This window comes from Pseudophryne corroboree, chromosome 2 (assembly GCF_028390025.1).
Source record: "Pseudophryne corroboree isolate aPseCor3 chromosome 2, aPseCor3.hap2, whole genome shotgun sequence".
Classification (NCBI taxonomy): domain Eukaryota; kingdom Metazoa; phylum Chordata; class Amphibia; order Anura; family Myobatrachidae; genus Pseudophryne; species Pseudophryne corroboree.
This window is the reverse complement of record NC_086445.1, coordinates 856222057-856243414: the sequence shown is the minus strand read 5'-3', so window position 1 is coordinate 856243414 and position 21358 is coordinate 856222057. Positions and strand designations below refer to the sequence as shown.

The 21358-nt window shown below is 46.6% G+C and overlaps 1 protein-coding gene across 1 annotated transcript in view; it reads left to right on the top strand.

The window, feature by feature from the left end:
- LOC135049869 (transient receptor potential cation channel subfamily V member 3-like) overlaps positions 1-1731 on the top strand; it is a 112447-nt gene extending 110716 nt beyond the window's left edge. Inside the window, exon 16 of the mRNA XM_063955817.1 lies at positions 845-1731. Coding sequence (XP_063811887.1) covers positions 845-918 — 74 coding nt within the window. The 3' untranslated portion in view covers positions 919-1731. The remainder of the gene's footprint in view (positions 1-844) is intronic.
- The last annotated feature ends 19627 nt before the right edge of the window (positions 1732-21358 follow it).

The window sequence follows — 21358 nt, the reverse complement described above, 5'->3', positions numbered from 1 at the left end:
GTTCATCGATCACCAATATTGACCTGACATGCCACTCAACCCATCAATGTCGGGCTGAGCTGCATGTTCGGGAATTCCGGGCAGTGACGTCACTGAACGTTATCGTTGAACGATAATGTTCAGTGTGTACGCACTATATTGTTGAACGCTATATCGTTCAACGATATAGTCATTCACCGCGGACAATTCACCGTCGTGTACTGTGTACCCGCCTTTAATGAGATCCAGTGTAGTTAAAGACAACTTTATGCAACTAACTGCATGATATTCATTGATTTGCCCCTTATTAATAAAACAGGATCTTCTTGTATTCTGCATTTTAAATGAGAATTTCCTGCCAAGAATCTCTTAAAATCTCATATGATCATTGATTAATTGTCAGTCCCATTAAACTATGGTGAAGAGGAGTAATTTGAAACTTATGCAAAGTAATTAAATTGCGACATTGAATAATTAAGCAAGATTGTTGTATTGCACTGTGATTGCAAATGTGTCATTTGAAAAAACCAAAGTATTAGCATTTTAGTGATTAATCGTTAATCTGCTTTGCCCTATAGATGGACCTCTTCCAAGCCTAGATTTCTTTGAGCCATCAGGTAGATAGTCTTGGGCTTCAGAAAAACAATGAGTTATTTGTTGTCCAAAAGTTAAAATTATTGAACTGATATGTTTGATTTAATGTTCTCAGCAGTATGAAAATATAAAACTCTCAGGGCTACTACAGCTGCCGATTGTTGGCGGTTTTGCTATTTAAACTCGCAATTATGTTAATTTACCAGTTTGTAACATAAGTAAACTTAAAAAAATTCACGGGATCACATAAAAATGTTTTTACTTTATACAGGAACAGGGAACATGACTGGCATCGATGAAGCAGATGACTGTGCAGAGGACGAATTGATAGAGACTGTGCTCTAATATTATTATGGCACTGTGAGCCATTAATGAACTGACACCATAAGGCAGCACTTTTCCGTTTAGTGACAAAACATGACAAGAAGCATCATGGCATCACTCGCAGCATACAGCTATCCAGTCACTCCAAGGTCCAGCTCAACAGTGTCTCTACCTGGCAATGGTCCATTGTGCAAGCACAACTGAGCTCTGCCTGTAACAACACCTAACTGCAGCATGTTGCATGAAGCCTCCAGTAAGCAACTTGTCATCTTACATTTTCCATCCATACATGTGAAAGAAATCAAATGGGACATATCAATGTTTTGCTTCAAATTCACATGTGTACAGTATATTTTGGGGATGCCTAAATAACCAGCTGCGATACGTCCGAGATTTTTAGTTACACAGATATTAAACTTCTGAAATCTGTTCTCCACATTACTCCTGTCTTAAAATGATTTTGCTTTAAAACAATCAGATCAATGGATAAAGGGCTGCACTAACACAGGTTCGTTACCTACAGGTCACTTGTGTTCTAGACTGTTCAAATATGAAACATGAGTAAAATGTCTACCCTGTTGGAAGTTATACGATACTGATTGTAATGTGAAAATCCATGGATGAGTAACACAGGTTATATAACACAACTTTGGTCACAAAAAGTACACTTGGAATTTCGCGACAATCCTTTGTACACCTGTATACTTTATGTATATTTATTATACTTGCTTTTTTTTTTTGTTAACGCAAAACATACAGTAAGTGTACAGTATGTCATAACTGTTGTACTACCTCAAAATGTCTTAAGATGTGAAGTATTGTAATAAAAAATATACCATGTTAATAAACAGATGTCAAGCTGAAATATGTACAGGGCTGCCAAGAGAAATAATGGGCCCTGGTACAACAAGTTCCTGGGCCCCACCCACCACCCCTCGAGGGGGTGTGACCACAGCATGATGGGGGCATGGCCGCACCTCTTTGGAGGCATGTCTAGCACATGAGAAGCACCCACTCTCAGGAGCATGCCTCTGGCTGGACCCAGGTACATTTCAGGGTGCATGGCCTAATCAGAGAAGGCATGGCTATGCACTTTAGAAAAAAAATACAGAAAAAATTGTATTTAAGCACCTACCTGGGCACACTGCACAACTCAGCACACAGCAGCGTGTGTTGGGCTGAGAAGAAAAGTTGCATCTGCTGCTTACAGGTAAGGAGGGGAAGGGGCCCTCCATTAGACCTCGGCCCAGGTAATTTGTACCCTCTCCACCCCTCTCTCTGCGCCACTGAATATGCATGCTGGCATTTTTGAGGCGTGGTCAATGAAAGAGTACTATAAAGTAAGAGAAACTGTTTGGGAATTACACATACTGTATTTACAAAGCCTGTAGCGAGTAAGCATTATTGTTACTTTATAGCACAGGAATGTAACCTTGTGGAACTAGAGGTCTCAGCATGCCACATGCTGGAACATGACGTTTCACAACTGGGGAGTCAGCACATTCCTGCCTCAAATCCCAATTTTTGTGTGACCGTACCGGTATTATGAAATAATAACATAACCTCATGATAGGAGTGGGGTCTTGTGGAAAGAGGTGTTTCATAGGTAGATCTGGGTGGTTTCATTTGTTGGGAATGTTGAAAGATACAGTATGCACTAGTTATCTATTCCTGGATTACAAGAGTAAAGTAATGGAGAAAGTATAAAATTTACTATCCTTGTTCACTGACCTTTTCCAGAGAATTATCGAGGGAAAAAAGCTAAATAGGTTAGTATCTACATCTCATTCCTAACAAAAGTAATTTCCCTGCTGCTGTGTGACTGAATAATCTTCATACTCTATAGTCAGACCCAGTATGTTATCTTTAGAGGCTTCAGTTTTTATTATTTTACATCTACATACATTTATATGGTGCTAGAATTTGTGTTTCCTACTTACAGAGCAATATGGGGCAGATGTATTATAGTGGCATGGATTGTACCACTATAACACTTACTGCTCTGCCTTATTACAGGGGCAAAGCAGGGAGGAACATCGACAAGATATAAGAACATCTTGTCTTCTGAAGTGGGGGAGTGAAAACTCCCCCCCCCCCCCCCCGGCGTTCCCCGCCTGAGACCACAGCGCATCAGCTTAGTGCCAATGTGTTGTGTTTTCCTGCCACTGGCTCTAGTGCGCTTGCGCAAGTTCTTGCTACTCACGTGAAATCTCACATGCAGCCCAGAGCAGGAACCCGCCACAGCCAGGGACAGCTCTGTCCCTGCTGTGGACATAGGGCATCAATACCTGGAGCTGTCAAAATTGATAGCTGCAGGTGTCAGAACGGTCAGTGCCACTGACTGTTCTTGCATTGCCCTGCATGTCTGCACACCACCTAAAGGATAGCAGTGCCCATAATGATAGTGGCGCATAGCTTTGGGTGTCCAAACTGTTTGGATACCCAAAGTGCTGAGTTTGCACACAGTTTTATTTCACTTCTGCCCCACCCTTAATGCAGGTGAAATACCCATAAAAGGTGATGGGGAGATAATGGGAGATTCCGTTAAGCAACCAGTGTGATCAGAAGTTAAGTGATGTGAGATCAGACTTTTCAAACCTACAATAAAAAAAGCGGGTGGTCTTCTGTTTGCCGGCGGCCGGGCTCCCGACAACCAGCATACCGGTGCCGGAATCCCGACCGCCGGAATACCGACATCTTTTCTCTCTCTTGGGGGCCACGACCTCCCTGGAGGGAGAATAGATAGCGTGGCGCGTGTAGCGCGTCACCTTGCCCGCAGCGTGGCGAGTGAAGCGAGCCCGCAAGGGGCTCATTTGCGCTCGCCCAGCTGTCGGTATGCCGGTGCCAGTATGCTGGTCGCCGGGAGCCCGGCCGCTGGCATACCATACTACACCCAAAAAAAGCCAGCTCTTCGGGCAAATTCTGATTTATAGCAATAATTAAACTGTGTTAGTGTAAAGTGAGTTGCATGAAATACACACATAAAATAATACATAAAGATTAAAAGAAAAATGCTCAATTTCCAAAATTGTGTACTTGTGACATAATAGTCTACTGATAACTTTCTGTTCATAGATGAATACTTTATTTAACACTAAAGTATGATATGGCTATGTATTAGCAACAGCTATATAGCTACTAACCTCAGGAATAATGTGTAAATAGACTAAGCGGATCCTTACAGTTTAGACCAATATTAATATTGTCTTTATTGATGCCTAATTTGTTGGTTTATTTTCAAAGCACTTAATCTCAGTATGGCATTATACTGGCTTTATTAATCTCAATATATTTTCATACAGAGAAAAAAATGTTAGAGAGCAGTTCTACTAAGTAATACTCAGTAGGAAAAAAAAGACAGTTGCAGGCAGCTATTGCTGTGTAAGGCAGAACGGCTTTAATGGTAGATATTGTTCGCAAACAGTAAATTGACATAGAACACAGAGGGCCTGAATCAGATGTGCTTGCAATGCTGCTATTGTAAGCAAATCAGCTGATGGTTTCTTACTGCGCGTGAATCTGAGCCACAGTGCGCACCCGTAGCAATTGAATTGCTATAGCGGTTGCACTGAGGAATTAGTCGCAATGTGAGTGACAGGAGGACAGCGTTTAGGGGTGGTAACGGGGAGTGGTTGTGCACAAGCAGGCATGTCATGGCAGTTCAGAAGTGTTCTGGCCATGCATAAATTAGCAGCTGCGATCTTACTTACTACTGTGGAGCTCTCTGAGTCCCGGGAGAGCAGCTCAGCCTGCACTTCTTCAGAGGCGACAATGGTACAGATGTATCGGCAATGATATGCTATTGGATGGAAATGATGCGACTGCAGTGTGTCCCCCTCTGCTCAGGTTAGCTTCTGCCCATAGTAGCATATAATCTCAATTGCATATGGCAAAATAAAGCAACCACAAGAACAACCACATCTGAATGACCCCAAGAGAGCTCTTTAATGTGATATACTGCACATTGTACTAAACTGGCAGAGTTCACAAGAGCTGTATATTAGATACAATGTGACACTGAAGTGTAATTATAGGGCATATTCAATTAGTTGCGAGAAAACAGATGTAGCCATGCTCATCTTACTGCGATACGGCTTGCTGCATGTCATGCCAGGCTGTGACTATTCACAGCCAGCGATCGCTCCATTAATTCCATTAGGAATTAATGGGACGATCGCCGACTGCGAATAATCACAGCTCGGCATGCCATACAGCAAGCCATGTTGCAGCATGCTGCATCACTGCAAAAATAAGCATGGATACATCTGTAGCAACAATCTCCCGCCTGCAGGGTTTTTTCCTGCAGGTGCAAGATTTTTGCTATTTAGTTGGGTGCAGGTTTTTTGGTTATTTGAGTGGCAGATGACTTTTTTTATGGCAGCCCCAGAGCATGACCAATTTTTTCCTAAAATCCATATTTTTAGAAAACAAAATATGGTTGTGAATTGCTCTGGAACACTTTGTTTCCAATTAGCTTAATTAGTCCTTAATTACTCACCTTCATCAACGCTGCCTCCTCCGATTCTCTTCCCCAGCATCCACTATAGAGAGACATTACACTACCGTCGCTACCCTGTACCCCCCTGCCCACACACACTATACTACCAGCCACTACCCTGCACCCTCCCCCCTGAACATACTACACTACACTACGCTCTCTGTCCAGACTCCTTCATGCAGAGGCTGAAGGATGCAGCAGCTGGGCACAGATGACAACAGAGCGCCCGGAGGGTGAGTTTTTAGGGGGGTTTTCTTGCACCGCAGGGTTTTCTATGTAGAAATCCCAGCATACGTATTTTTCAAATTGGATACCGCGGGTATCTGGAGCGCTCATACCCATGGTAATCCAAAAATTGGTTGTAAGGTCCATGTAATTTGGTGTTCACTCTGAACATAGCCACCGGTGCCAGTGCAACTGTGTATTTGGATGCAGTCGCTTGCTGCGACACACCTGCATCTGGTTAGGTCACCTCTGATATACCAGTTCTCTGTTTCCCAAATCGCAAGCTGCATCTCCTGCGCTAATCACGAAGATGCATGCATAGTGTGACTCAGAGGCATGCACAGTACATAGTGTTCACGCTAGATTGTTTTACCAAGACGCCGCGGCCGGACCGATTTTAAAGTTGTAAAATGTGCCTTGTCCTAAATGTGGCACCCTGCTAAGACAGCCTTACCAGTGCCATCTCTACCCGCTGGCTGCAGCATCCCTCAGGTGGGAAAAGCTCAGTGCTTGATCGGTGCCCGGTGAATAGATGGCGTGAGCATGAGCACAGCATCTATTCACATTATGGAGAGAGCTTGGGGGAGGCCCAGCACCTCCGTCAGTACTGGGCATGCCGCAAAGTGTGAGGATTTAGAGACATTTCACTCCCCGGCAGGTGACGCTTCCTCCGGTCTGCCGGAAACACTAGTACAAAAAACAATGGACAACTGCACAAACATCGGCATAGTGTCCACCTCTGAATCAGGCCCTTAGATTAGTAATTATGTGAGTGAAACAATGTAACACTGAAGTGTAATTATGTTGTGACTCACTGGGAAAATGAGGGGTAATTGTGTGTGCTACAATGTAACATTGAGGTGTAATTATATGTGTGATACAATGTAACACAGAGTTGTAAATTTTGAGTGTGAAACAACGGGCCTGATTTAGAGCAGGGACGTGCAGTCAGGGGAGGCAGTGCCTCCCCTGTGATTAATTATTACAATCATACAAAGAAGATACTTATGACACACAGTCTGTGTCATAAGTATCTTCTTTATTTAATTGTAATAATTTGATGCATGTAAATGCATTTGGGAGGCACTGATAGCAGTGCCTCCCGTGGATAATGGGAACGGGGCAGAGCGGGGGGCGGGGCCAAGCACTGGGCTGTATAAGCCCATTCAAATAGATAGGGAAAGCGGCACTGAAAGAAGTGCTTGCTGACAGGGACACCACCCCCATGTCAGCGAGGCACCTGTGATTGGGCAGCGGATCAAGTGCTGGATCCGCTGTCCAATCACCCACGCGACGCTGGAGGCGGAAGAGGCGGCGGGACCCGGCAGCTGTGACCGTCGTTGGAGTGTCGGGGCTGAAGCAGGGGTGAGTTAGTTTTCTATTTGTTTTGTTTAAAATGTCCCCGCAGTGCTCACCTCTCCACTGGGCCTGCCGCCTCCACTGGGCCTGCCGCCTCCAGATCCCATCCGTCTCTGCAGCCGTCCGCCTCCATATCCCGTCTGTACAGCCTCCGCTCAGACTGCTTGTTGCTGCCAGGCGTCCCGTTACTAAGCAACGGGCCAGAGCGACAAGTGAGCCTCTCTCTTGTGCGGCTGTTCTTTCTCTCTCTCTCTCTCTCTCTATCTCTCTCTCTCTCTCTCCTTATTTTCATTCACGGTTACAGGTACCCGTATTGGATTCTGATTCTACTGGACAAGTGGACGTGATTCTCGGCGTGGGATGTAGGTAAGTAATCTCTCATTTTTTACAGGTCCGCTATAGGATTCTACTGGACAAGTGGACGTGATTCTCGGCGTGGGATGTAGGTAAGTATGTGTGAGCGTGTAAGTGTGTTATAATAAAATTTTACTTTCACGGTGTGTGTGTTGTGTTTTTATTTGGGTATTTTTGTTGTTGTAGAACTACAAGTACCAGCGAGCCCCTTATTTCCCCGAATGCTGGTACTTGAGGTTCTCCAAGTACCAGCAAGCGGGGGAGGCTTTCTGGGCCTTGTAGTTCCACAACAAAAAACAATATTCTTTTTTTAACACTCATGATTATCAGCCTGACACCCACCGCCCAGGGGTGCTGGGGACAGCCTCGGGCTTCACCCCTGGCCCTTGGGTGCCTGGAGGGGGGGGGACCCCTTGATTTAAGGGGTCCACACTCCTCCAGGGAACCCCGGCCAGTGGTGACTAGTTGCGGGGGGTAATGCCATGGCCGCAGGGACCTACGTAAATGTGTCCCCCGGTTGTGGCATTATGTCCCTGGCTAGTGGAGCCTGGTGCTGGTTTTAAAAATACGGGGGACCCCTACATCTTTTGTCCCCCGTATTTTTGGAACCAGGACCGGACTAAGAGCCCGGAGCTGGTTGTCTAAATACGGGGAACCCCTGTCCAATTTTTCCCCAGTATTTAAACAACCAGGACCGGCTCAAAGAGCCCGAGGCTGGTTATACTTAGGAGGGGGGACCTCACGCATTTTTTTTTTACATTTTTTAACCCATTCAGACCCTTCTCCATTAAGTTAATGGAAGCCCTGGACAACAGAATTGCATTCATGTCCTCCTCCCACTCCCTTCCAAGTACCAAACACTCATTTTTTTTCTATAAAAATGTACAATATATCACAAGTATGATGAGCAGGCAGGCAGCGGGCATTGGCGGCATCGGAGTGAGATGCAAATTAGTGGCGGAGGGATGGGTCAGTTTATGGTGGCCGAGTTTGTAAGCCGTGGCGGTGGCAGCGGGGATCGACTCAGGGGCAGTAGCGGGCATTGGCTCGGCGGCGGTAGGGGTCATCGGCAGATTCGGCGGACATTATGGCTGTAGTGCCTCACCAGCCACTGACCTCACCGCACGCCACTGATTTAGAGTAGCATGCAATGTTGATGTGAGCGGCGGACGTCAGATGCCAACTGTGGGCATCTTTCTGCATAACACAGTGTCTGAGCCATTAGCATATTTCTGCAACTGCGTGTACCTCTAAATCAAGTCCAATGTAACACTGTGGTGTAATACAACCTAACGTTAAGGTGTAATTATGTATTCAGTACAATGCTGTTGCAGGCTATGTAATAACTTCCAGCTAATCAGCAATATTAGGAACTGTTACAGGCTGCTATGTTGTGAAGCAACTTTTATATTAGATGTTATACATTTTATACTGATCTACACATTTCATAGCAATAGCACATCATGGCAAGAAACATATAAATGATGGCTGGAGGCTGCTGTAACATCATAATTCCTGGCTGTGGCCTCAAGGTAATTTTTTTGGGGGGGGACGGACAAATAGGGAGGTTCTAGGAGCATCTCTTGTTACAAAATACTTGTCTGAGCTCCAGTCAAGCTCCTGATGAACTTTACCTTCTATTTATACCCCTCTCAGACTACTGCAATGACTTGGGTTATTGCTGGGCCACATCTCAGTCTGAAAGAGGCCAGGAAAAATAACCCTGGTGTAGTAGCATAGTGTCCCACACCCAGTCTCCTAGCCCTCACCTCAATGATCCCGGCGCCCAGTCTCAGTCCTTTCCATTTGATCCCATCTGGTCTCCTTCCCCTCCTCACTGTCTACCACCTAGTCTCCTCCCCCTGGTGATCTCCCTGACTGTCCCAGCGAACGCTAGACACAGGACCCAGTGGGAGAAGAAGAACTGCGGTCAGTGAAGTGTTCAGAAGCGGCAGGGAGTAAGGAGAGTACTGGGTGAGTGCTGAGCCCCTGGTGCTTAGCAGGTTTACACTGCACACATGTGCAGTGCAAACGGAATGCCAAGGGAATAAGCCGTGTTGGAGGCGCAGTGTGAACAGATCATGTTCCGGGTCCGCCCCGGGATTTTGAGCATGGCTCCACCCCTGGATGGACCTGGGGGTTTTGATCTGAAAGGCGTATTAGTGTTCATGTCCTGTGTGCTCCCAGGGAAGAGTCCAGCATGGGCGTGAAGACAGCATTTTAGTGTCACCCCCTCTGAGGGCGACTCCCGGGAGTGGCCCACGTTGCCCTTGTGACACCTGTGCATATGGGAAAGTCTGAGGAGCAAGTGTGGGGGTGTGGTATGGAAGGTAAATAGTAACTAGCTCGACAGTGTCTAGGTCGACCACTATTGGTCAACAGTAACTAGGTCGACAGGGGCTCTAGGTCGACATGTTCCAGGTCGACAGGTCAAAACGTCAACATGAGTTTTTAATGGGGGGTTTTATGTCGTTTTCTTCGTACAGTGACCGGGAACCCAAATTAGTGCACCATGTCCCCTTGCATAGTTTGCTTCGCTCGCCATGTTTTGGGCAAGGTTACCATTCCCAATTGTAGTCCACGTGGATCGTTAAGTATGAAAAGGTTCAAAAAAATTAAAAAATCATGAAAAACTCATGTCGACCTTTTGACCTGTCGACCTAGAACATGTCATCCTAGAGACCCTGTCGACCTAGAAACCCTGTCGACCTAGTTACTGTTGACCAATAGTGGTCGACCTAGATAGTGTCGACCCAGTTACTGTCGACCTAGAGACCGGATCCACAAGTGTGGAGGTCTAAAGGGCATGCAGGGGACATGTGGGGAGGTCTGAGGGGCATGTCGATAGATCTGAGCAGCATGGGACATGTGGGTAGGTCTGAGGGGTATGTTGATAGATCTGAGCAGCATGGGACATGTGGGGAGGTCTGAAGGGCATGTGGATAGATCTGAGGGGCTTGTAGGGTGCATGAGGGTAGGTCTAAGACATATGTGAAAGTATGGTAGCATGTGGGAACATTTTATAAGCATGGTGAAAGGGACATGTGGGTAGGTCTGACGGCAGATGATTCAGTGGATCCTTCATAGTCTCACTTAAGCATTGATACATGTATCAGGAGTGATACAAATTTAAGTTTCATTGTCTTCAACCTCACGTTACTCTGCACTCAGATAGGGGGTAATTCCAAGTTGATCGCAGCAGGAATTTTGTTAGCAGTTGGGCAAAACCATGTGCACTGCACGGGAGGCAGATATAACATGTTCAGAAAGAATTAGATTTGGGTGGGTTATTTTATTTCTGTGCAGGGTAAATACTGGCTGCTTTATTTTTACACTGCAAATCAGATTGCAGATTGAACACACCACACCCAAATCTAACTCTCTCTGCACATGTTAAATTTGCCTCCCCTGCAGTGCACATGGTTTTGCCCAACTGCTAACAAAATTCCTGCTGTGATCAACTTGGAATTACCCCCACCACAGATTGTTTTAAAGTACAGCTTGAGTAAACATGCCAAGGCTTATACTAGTTACCCATTAATTACATACAGGTTGAATGCTATATAGTATATACAAATCCGATTCATTTCATGTTTTTAAACTTCATTTGATAATTATATTAGTGCTTTATTTTATATCTTTAGAAAGGTGGTTGGTGTTTGTTATGAATATAATCTGATAAATTCAATGGTTTAGTAGTTTCACTAACAGCGCTGTTAATGGGGGTAATTCAGACCTGGTCGCAGCAGAAAATTTGTTAGCTAATGAGCAAAACCATGTGCATGGTGGTGGTGGTGGTGGGGGGGGAGGCAGATATAACATGTGACGATAGGGTTAGATTTGTGTGTGGTGTGTTCAAACTGAAGTGTAAAAATAAAGCAGCCAGTATTTATCCTGCACAGAAACAATATAACCCACCCAAATCTAATTCTCCCTGCATGTTACATCAGCCCCACCTGCAGTGCACATGGTTTTGCCCATTAGCTAACAAATTTGCTGCTGCAATCAGGTCTGAATTAGGTCTAAAGATACAATATAGAGACAAAATATACATCCCTTCAATCCTCCTTCGAGGGGGTGATGGCTGACAATATTCTTTGTCCTCTGTCCATCAATATTCAGAATCTCTTTGGTGAGCTTTCCACCACCAATTCCATGTAATAGAAGAACAGGGGAAAACGCATAGCATAATACAATTTTTAATGTCACAAACATAAGCAAAGATACATGGAGTCCTAAAACATTCCTTAAACACTGTAAAATTTCTGGGAACTGTATCCATAGTAACCAAAGTGTAACAATTACCAGATATCTTAAAGAACTGGCAACTGGCAACGATGCAGCTATGTTAAGGTGGTCTGCACTTATCCTATAATGTCTTGAGCTGTAAGTTACTGCTTTATTGTGTTGCTTATTTTTTTTTCCATAATATTTTATTAGAGAACTGTACATGTATATCACAAAGCACATAAGATACAAGTGAAAATGTTACAAAATCCAAACAATATAGCATAGATTAAAGTAGAATGCATTGTGGATGTCAAAATTCTCGTCATTTAAAACAAAACATGGAGATCACACACACATAATAGAGCATGAGTAGCAGTATATATTAGCATGGGAGATACTCATTTAGAAAGGAGGACTAACAGATGCAAGTATTTCAAGGTTATACCAAGAGGTCAATTAAACTTCTGTTCTTAACGAATCTTTGATGGGCAGCCAGACATTAAAAAACTTTTCAGCCTGCTTCTCTTTATTAAGAGACATCTTGAGCCAATCCATTAAAAAGAGGTATGACACCCTAGCCAAGAACAAAGGTAACGTCAGCGAGGCCGACGAAATCCACTGCAACAATATTGTTTTCCGTACGGCTGCTGCCAATTTGGCCAGGAACAACCTTTGTCCCAATGTTGGTCTATTCCTGGCTGAGGATGTATATATGTCCCATAGTGCCCATTCAGGAGTTAGCGTAATAGTGATGTTATAAGTGTCCCTAATGTACTTGACCTATCAATATCCAAAATTTGTGAACTTCAGGGCAGCTCCACATGCAGTGATATAAGTCTGCATCCGGTGCCGCACACTTGAAGCAATTGGAGTTAGTAGAGGTGCCCATTAATAAATGTCGTTTCGGGGTATAGTACGCCTGGTGTTATAATTTGTATTGCACTTCCATGTAAAAAGCAGATACTAAGGTTTTATTAAGATGCGTGAAAGCAGCTAGAATTGTCGCAATGTGAACGCCGGGGAAGTCAATGACCCGTTTCGCCATTCCCGTCTGCAGACCCTCCAAATTAAGGGATCCGGTCTGAAGATCGACAGTGTCTAGGTCGACAATGTTTAGGTCGACCACTATAGGTCGACAGTCACTAGGTCGACATGGATGGAAGGTCGACAGGGTTTCTAGGTCGACATGTGCTATGTCGACAGGTCTAAAGGTCGACATGAGTTTTCTCTATCGTCCTAGTGGATGCTGGGGTTCCTGAAAGGACCATGGGGAATAGCGGCTCCGCAGGAGACAGGGCACAAAAAGTAAAGCTTTATGATCAGGTGGTGTGTACTGGCTCCTCCCCCTATGACCCTCCTCCAAGCCTCAGTTAGGTTTTTGTGCCCGGCCGAGAAGGGTGCAATCTAGGTGGCTCTCCTAAAGAGCTGCTTAGAAAAGTTTAGCTTAGGTTTTTTATTTTACAGTGAGTCCTGCTGGCAACAGGATCACTGCAACGAGGGACTTAGGGGAGAAGAAGTGAACTCACCTGCGTGCAGGATGGATTGGCTTCTTTGGCTACTGGACATTAGCTCCAGAGGGACGATCACAGGTACAGCCTGGATGGTCACCGGAGCCTCGCCGCCGGCCCCCTTGCAGATGCTGAAAAGAGAAGAAGGTCCAGAATCGGCGGCAGAAGACTCCTCAGTCTTCTTAAGGTAGCGCACAGCACTGCAGCTGTGCGCCATTGCTCTCAGCACACTTCACACGGCAGTCACTGAGGGTGCAGGGCGCTGGGAGGGGGGCGCCCTGGGAGGCAATGTAAACCTATTTTTTGGCAAAAAATACCTCACATATAGCCTCCGGGGGCTATATGGAGATATTTAACCCCTGCCAGAATCCGTTAAAGAGCGGGAGACGAGCCCGCCGAAAAAGGGGCGGGGCCTATCTCCTCAGCACACAGCGCCATTTTCCTCACACAGCTCCGCTGGTCAGGAAGGCTCCCAGGCTCTCCCCTGCACTGCACTACAGAAACAGGGTAAAACAAGAGAGGGGGGGCAAAATTGTGGCAAAATTATATATATTAAAGCAGCTATATAGGGAGCACTTATTATAAGGCTATCCCTGTCATATATAGCGCTTTTGGTGTGTGCTGGCAAACTCTCCCTCTGTCTCCCCAAAGGGCTAGTGGGGTCCTGTCTTCTTTAAGAGCATTCCCTGTGTGTCTGCTGTGTGTCGGTACGTGTGTGTCGACATGTATGAGGACGATATTGGTGTGGAGGCGGAGCAATTGCCAAATATGGGGATGTCACCCCCTAGGGAGTCGACACCAGAATGGATGGCTTTATTTATGGAATTACGGGATAGTGTCAACACGCTAAAGCAGTCGTTTGACGACATGAGACGGCCGGACAATCAATCAGCACCTGTCCAGGCGCCTCAAACACCGTCAGGGGCTGTAAAACGCCCGTTACCTCAGTCGGTCGACACGGACCCAGACACAGGCACTGATTCCAGTGGCGACGGTGACGAATCAACCGTATTTTCCAGTAGGGCCACACGTTATATGATTTTGGCAATGAAGGAGGCGTTACATATTGCTGATACTACAGGTACCACAAAACAGGGTATTATGTGGGGTGTGAAAAAACTACCTATAGTTTTTCCTGAATCAGATGAATTAAATGAGGTGTGTGATGAAGCGTGGGTTGCCCCCGATAAAAAACTGCTAATTTCAAAGAAGTTATTGGCTTTATACCCTTTCCCGCCAGAAGTTAGGGCGCGCTGGGAAACACCTCCTAGGGTGGACAAGGCGCTCACACGCTTATCAAAACAAGTGGCGTTACCCTCTCCTGAGACGGCCGCACTTAAAGATCCAGCAGATAGGAGGATGGAAAATATCCAAAAAAGTATATACACACATACAGGTGTTATACTACGACCAGCTATAGCGACAGCCTGGATGTGCAGTGCTGGGGTAGCTTGGTCAGAGTCCCTGATTGAAAATATTGATACCCTGGATAGGGACAATGTTTTACTGTCTTTAGAGCAAATAAAGGATGCGTTTCTTTATATGCGTGATGCACAGAGGGATATTTGCACACTGGCATCACGGGTAAGTGCTATGTCCATTTCGGCCAGAAGAAGTTTATGGACGCGACAGTGGTCAGGTGATGCGGACTCAAAACGGCATATGGAAGTTTTGCCGTATAAAGGGGAGGAGTTATTTGGTGTTGGTCTATCGGATTTGGTGGCCACGGCTACAGCCGGGAAATCCACCTTTTTACCTCAAGTCACTCCCCAACAGAAAAAGACACCGACTTTTCAACCGCAGCCCTTTCGTTCCTTTAAAAACAAGAGAGCAAAGGGATATTCATATCTGCCACGAGGCAGAGGAAGGGGGAAGAGACTGCAACAGGCAGCTCCTTCCCAGGAACAGAAGCCCTCCCCCGCTTCTACAAAAGCCTCAGCATGACGCTGGGGCTTCTCAAGCGGACTCGGGGGCGGTGGGGGATCGTCTCAAGAATTTCAGCGCGCAGTGGGCTCACTCGCAGGTGGATCCCTGGATCCTGCAGATAATATCTCAGGGTTACAGGTTGGAACTAGAGACGTCTCCACCTCGCCGTTTCCTGAAGTCTGCTTTACCAACGTCCCCCTCCGACAGGGTGACGGTCTTGGAAGCCATTCACAAGCTGTACTCTCAGCAGGTGATAGTCAAGGTACCTCTTTTACAACAAGGAAAGGGGTATTATTCCACTCTATTTGTGGTACCGAAGCCGGATGGCTCGGTAAGACCTATTCTAAATCTGAAATCCTTGAACCTGTACATAAAAAAGTTCAAGTTCAAGATGGAGTCACTCAGAGCGGTGATAGCGAACCTGGAAGAAGGGGACTTTATGGTATCCTTGGACATCAAGGATGCGTATCTCCACGTTCCAATTTACCCCTCACACCAGGGGTACCTCAGGTTCGTCGTACAGAACTGTCACTATCAGTTTCAGACGCTGCCGTTTGGATTGTCCACGGCACCTCGGGTCTTTACCAAGGTAATGGCCGAGATGATGATTCTTCTTCGAAGAAAAGGCGTATTAATTATCCCATACTTGGACGATCTCCTAATAAGGGCAAGGTCCAGAGAACAGCTAGAGATGGGACTAGCACTGTCTCAAGAAGTGCTAAAGCAGCACGGGTGGATTCTGAATATTCCGAAATCCCAGTTAATTCCGACAACACGTCTGCTGTTCCTAGGGATGATTCTGGACACGGTTCAGAAAAAGGTTTTTCTCCCTGAGGAAAAAGCCAAGGAGTTATCCGAACTTGTCAGGAACCTCCTAAAACCAGGAAAGGTGTCTGTACATCAATGCACAAGAGTCCTGGGAAAAATGGTGGCTTCTTACGAAGAAATTCCATTCGGCAGATTCCACGCAAGAGTTTTCCAGAGGGATCTGCTGGACAAATGGTCAGGGTCGCATCTTCAGATGCACCAGCGGATAACCCTGTCTCCAAGGACAAGGGTATCTCTTCTGTGGTGGTTGCAGAGTGCTCATCTATTGGAGGGCCGCAGATTCGGCATACAGGATTGGATCCTGGTGACCACGGACGCCAGCCTGAGAGGCTGGGGAGCAGTCACACAAGGAAGAAACTTCCAGGGCGTGTGGTCGAGCCTGGAAACGTCTCTTCACATAAACATTCTGGAACTAAGAGCAATCTACAATGCTCTAAGCCAGGCAGAACCTCTGCTTCAAGGAAAACCGGTGTTGATCCAGTCGGACAACATCACGGCAGTCGCCCATGTAAACAGACAGGGCGGCACAAGAAGCAGGAGTGCAATGGCAGAAGCTGCAAGGATTCTTCGCTAGGCAGAGAATCATGTGATAGCACTGTCAGCAGTGTTCATCCCGGGAGTGGACAACTGGGAAGCAGACTTCCTCAGCAGACACGACCTTCACCCGGGAGAGTGGGGACTTCATCCAGAAGTTTTCCACATGCTTGTAACCCGTTGGGAAAGACCAATGGTGGACATGATGGCGTCTCGCCTCAACAAAAAACTGGACAGGTATTGCGCCAGGTCAAGAGATCCGCAGGCAATAGCTGTGGACGCGCTGGTAACGCCTTGGGTGTACCAGTCGGTGTATGTGTTTCCTCCTCTGCCTCTCATACCAAAAGTATTGAGAATTATACGGCAAAGAGGCGTAAGAACGATACTAGTGGCTCCGGATTGGCCAAGAAGGACTTGGTACCCGGAACTTCAAGAGATGATCACGGAGGATCCGTGGCCTCTACCTCTGAGAAGGGACCTGCTTCAGCAGGGTCCCTGTCTGTTTCAAGACTTACCGCGGCTGCGTTTGACGGCATGGCGGTTGAACGCCGGATCCTAAAGGAAAAAGGCATTCCGGAAGAAGTCATTCCTACCTTGATTAAAGCAAGGAAGGAAGTAACCGCGCAACATTATCACCGCATTTGGCGAAAATATGTTGCGTGGTGCGAGGATCGGAGTGCTCCGACGGAGGAATTTCAACTGGGTCGATTCCTACATTTCCTGCAATCAGGATTGTCTATGGGTCTCAAATTGGGATCTATTAAGGTTCAAATTTCGGCCCTGTCGATTTTCTTCCAGAAAGAATTGGCTTCAGTTCCTGAAGTCCAGACCTTTGTTAAGGGAGTACTGCATATACAGCCCCCTGTGGTGCCTCCAGTGGCACCGTGGGATCTCAATGTTGTTTTGGACTTTCTCAAATCTCATTGGTTTGAACCACTAAAAAATGTGGATTTGAAATATCTCACATGGAAAGTGACCATGCTACTAGCCCTGGCTTCGGCCAGGAGAGTGTCAGAACTGGCAGCTTTATCTTACAAAAGCCCATATCTGATTTTCCATTCGGACAGGGCAGAACTGCGGACTCGTCCGCATTTTCTCCCTAAGGTGGTGTCAGCATTTCATCTGAACCAGCCTATTGTAGTGCCTGCGGCTACAAGCGACTTGGAGGACTCCAAGTTGTTGGACGTTGTCAGAGCTTTAAAAATATACATTTCAAGGACAGCTGGAGTCAGGAAATCTGACTCACTGTTTATACTATATGCTCCCAACAAGTTGGGCGCTCCTGCGTCTAAGCAGACTATTGCTCGCTGGATTTGTAGTACGATTCAGCTTGCACATTCTGTGGCAGGCCTGCCACAGCCAAAATCTGTAAAAGCCCACTCCACAAGGAAGGTGGGTTCTTCTTGGGCGGCTGCCCGAGGGGTCTCGGCATTACAACTCTGCCGAGCGGCTACGTGGTCGGGGGAGAACACGTTTGTAAAATTCTACAAATTTGATACCCTGGCTAAGGAGGACCTGGAGTTCTCTCATTCGGTGCTGCAGAGTCATCCGCACTCTCCCGCCCGTTTGGGAGCTTTGGTATAATCCCCATGGTCCTTTCAGGAACCCCAGCATCCACTAGGACGATAGAGAAAATAAGTATTTACTTACCGATAATTCTATTTCTCGGAGTCCGTAGTGGATGCTGGGCGCCCATCCCAAGTGCGGATTATCTGCAATAATTGTACATAGTTATTGTTACCTAAATCGGGTTATTGTTGTAGGGAGCCATCTTTCAGAGGCTCCTCTGTTATCATACTGTTAACTGGGTTTAGATCACAGGTTGTACGGTGTGATTGGTGTGGCTGGTATGAGTCTTACCCGGGATTCATAAATCCTTCCTTATTGTGTACGCTCGTCCGGGCACAGTATCCTAACTGAGGCTTGGAGGAGGGTCATAGGGGGAGGAGCCAGTACACACCACCTGATCATAAAGCTTTACTTTTTGTGCCCTGTCTCCTGCGGAGCCGCTATTCCCCATGGTCCTTTCAGGAACCCCAGCATCCACTACGGACTCCGAGAAATAGAATTATCGGTAAGTAAATTCTTATTTTTCATTTATTTATTTTTTGGATTTTTTCATACTTAACGATCCACGTGGACTACTATTGGAACGGTAAAGTGTGCCGAGTGAAGCGGTAGCGGAGCGAAGGCACCATGCCCGAAGCATGGCGAGCGAAGCGAGCCATGCGAGGGGACGCGGTGCACTAATTTGGGATCCCGGTCACTTTACGAAGAAAACGACACCCAAAAAATAAAAATCCTCATGTCGACCTGTCGACCTAGCACATGTCGACCTAGAAACCCTGTCGACCTTCCATCAATGTCGACCTAGTGACTGTCGACCTATAGTGGTCGACCTAAACATTGTCGACCTAGATACTGTCGATAAAACGAACCACACCCCAAATTAATACATCTTTTAATATGCAAATATAATAGAGAAGTTGTGCACACTTTGTCAGTGGTATGTCTGACCATAACAATTCGTTGCTTATTTATGTACTCTGTAATTGGGCACTGCAGATCCCTTGTAGCGTCATATAAATAAAAATAGAGAGACCCGGTTTTAAACCAAATATTACCGGACAAACCAAACATCATATATAAGGGGGCACCCAATCCAAGGGACCATTTGGTAAGAGGAGCTTTACTCCCCAAATCTTAAATGTGCAGATCGAGAACCTAAAGGTTACTTATAATGGATGTGGCTATAATAGTTATATACATTTTAATTTGCTTATTTCTATATCTAAATATCATCTGTTTCCTGGATTACTTTTAGATATGTTTTATAACTTTTTTACTGAACTTGTTTTAAGAATACATATACCTATCAACCTTTAATCATGATAGCAGGATGTATAATTTAGTTTTATTAATGAAATGTAATATACTGTATAATTTTATATTCTCATATATTTTGAACAGTACTTGTTTTCTAATTTATTTGTGGATATACTGTGTAACTCCTTTGGCAAAAGCGCATGCCCAGGAATTTTTGCACACAAGTTAAATTACACCTGCTGGATCCCTCTCACCCAGGCCCAGCGCATACCGCTCAGCAAAGGGATGCAGTGCAGGTAGGCGCTCTACCCGCTCTGCATCCCTGTGCTGAGTTCCCCTGCCCTGCTGATGCCGGCTGCTGCGCCTGTCAAACTCTATGACAGGCAGCGGCGCTGGCATCATGAAGCCTCCTCTCCTCCTCCACTGTCACAGACTCACAGTGTGCTGGGCGGATCTAAAAGGGGGCGGAGCATCACGGGAATAAGGGGCGGCGCTACACGAGACCAGGCTGCAGTCTGCATCACAGGAGGACGAGTTTCCAGACTTTTTTCTGTAAGTGGCTGGAAAGAGTGTGTGTGTATATGTGTGTGACTGTATGTATGTACAGTGGGGGTCATTCCAACCCGATCGCACGCTGCACTTCTTAGCAGCTGTGCGATCGGGTCAGAACTGCGCATGTACAGCAGCTGCATTGCACAGACGCGTCATTGCCCTGTGACAGCCGTCGCCGGGCAGCGGCGCCATGGACGAAGAAAGCGGTCGCAGCGGCGACCGCAAGAAGAATGACAGGAGGAAGGCGTTCCGGGCCGTCAATGATTGTTTTCTGGGAGTGGTTCGGCGAACACAGGCGTGTCCAGGCGTTTGGAGGGTGGTTGTCTGACATCAATTCCGGGACCTGCATTGCTGGATCGATCGCACAGGGTAAGTAACTATTACCCTGGTCTAGTTCAACACAAAACTTTTTTGGCATAGTATGGCTGCACAAGCGTTCGCAGCCTTGCTATGCAAAAAGCCCTCCCCCATAGGCAGCGTTGAGTTGATCGCACAGGCAGCAAAAAGTTGCTACGTGCGATCAACTTGGAATGACCCCCAGTATGTTCATGTGTGTGTATGTATATGTGTATGTGGTGTATGTGTGACTGTGCAGCATAATGTGTGTAAGCGTTACTGCTTCAGGGGGCGTTGCGTCTTGTATAAGCGTCACTGGTACAGGGGGGGTTACGTGTGCAAGCGTTACTGGTACAGGGGGTCAGAGGCGGAACTACCGCCAGTGCAACCAGTGCGTTGCACTGGGGCCCGCCTCTGTCCAGGGGCCCAAAGCATGTAACGAGTCAAAACTGACTCATTACATGCCGCTGTGTACTGCGGGCAACCGCTGCCCGCAGCACACAGCCGCCCGGAGAGGAGCGCACTGCAGCGGCCACGGGGGAGAAGGAGGAGGAGGGAGGTGGAGGAGGGAGCCGCAGCAGCGCTTTGTTACTGGTTGAGGCGCTGCTGCTGCTGCTGCCCCTCTGCTTCACTATAGGCTGTTCTCGGAAGACAGCCTATAGTGAAGCAGAGGGGCAGCAGCAGCAGCAGCGCCTCAACCAGTAACAAAGCGCTGCTGCGGCTCCCTCCTCCACCTTCTCTCCTGCCCGGGAATCGTCAGAAGCTGCACCGAGGAGCCTGAGCCAGCGGAGAGGGTAAGTATAATTCTTCTTTCTTTTTCTTTCTTTCTTTCTTTCTTTCTTTCTTTCTTTCTTTCCTTCTTTTCTGTCTTTCTTGGGACTGTCTGCCGCAATGTGTAAAAATGGGGAATCTGCCTGCCGCAATGTGTAAAAATGGGGAATCTGCCTGCCGCAATGTGTAAAAAGGGTGAATCTGCCTGCCACAATGTGTAAAAAGGGGGAATCTGCCTGCCGCAATGTGTAAAAAGGGGGAATCTGCCTGCCGCAATGTGTAAAAAGGGGGAATCTGCCTGCCGCAATGTGTAAAAATGGGGAATCTGCCTGCCGCAATGTGTAAAAATGGGGAATCTGCCTGCCGCAATGTGTAAAAAGGGGGAATCTGCCTGCCGCAATGTGTAAAAAGGGGGAATCTGCCTGCCGTAATGTGTAAAAAGGGGGACGCTGTCTGCCGTAATGTGTAACAAGGGCACGCTGTCTGCCGTAATGTGTAAAAAGGGGACGCTGTC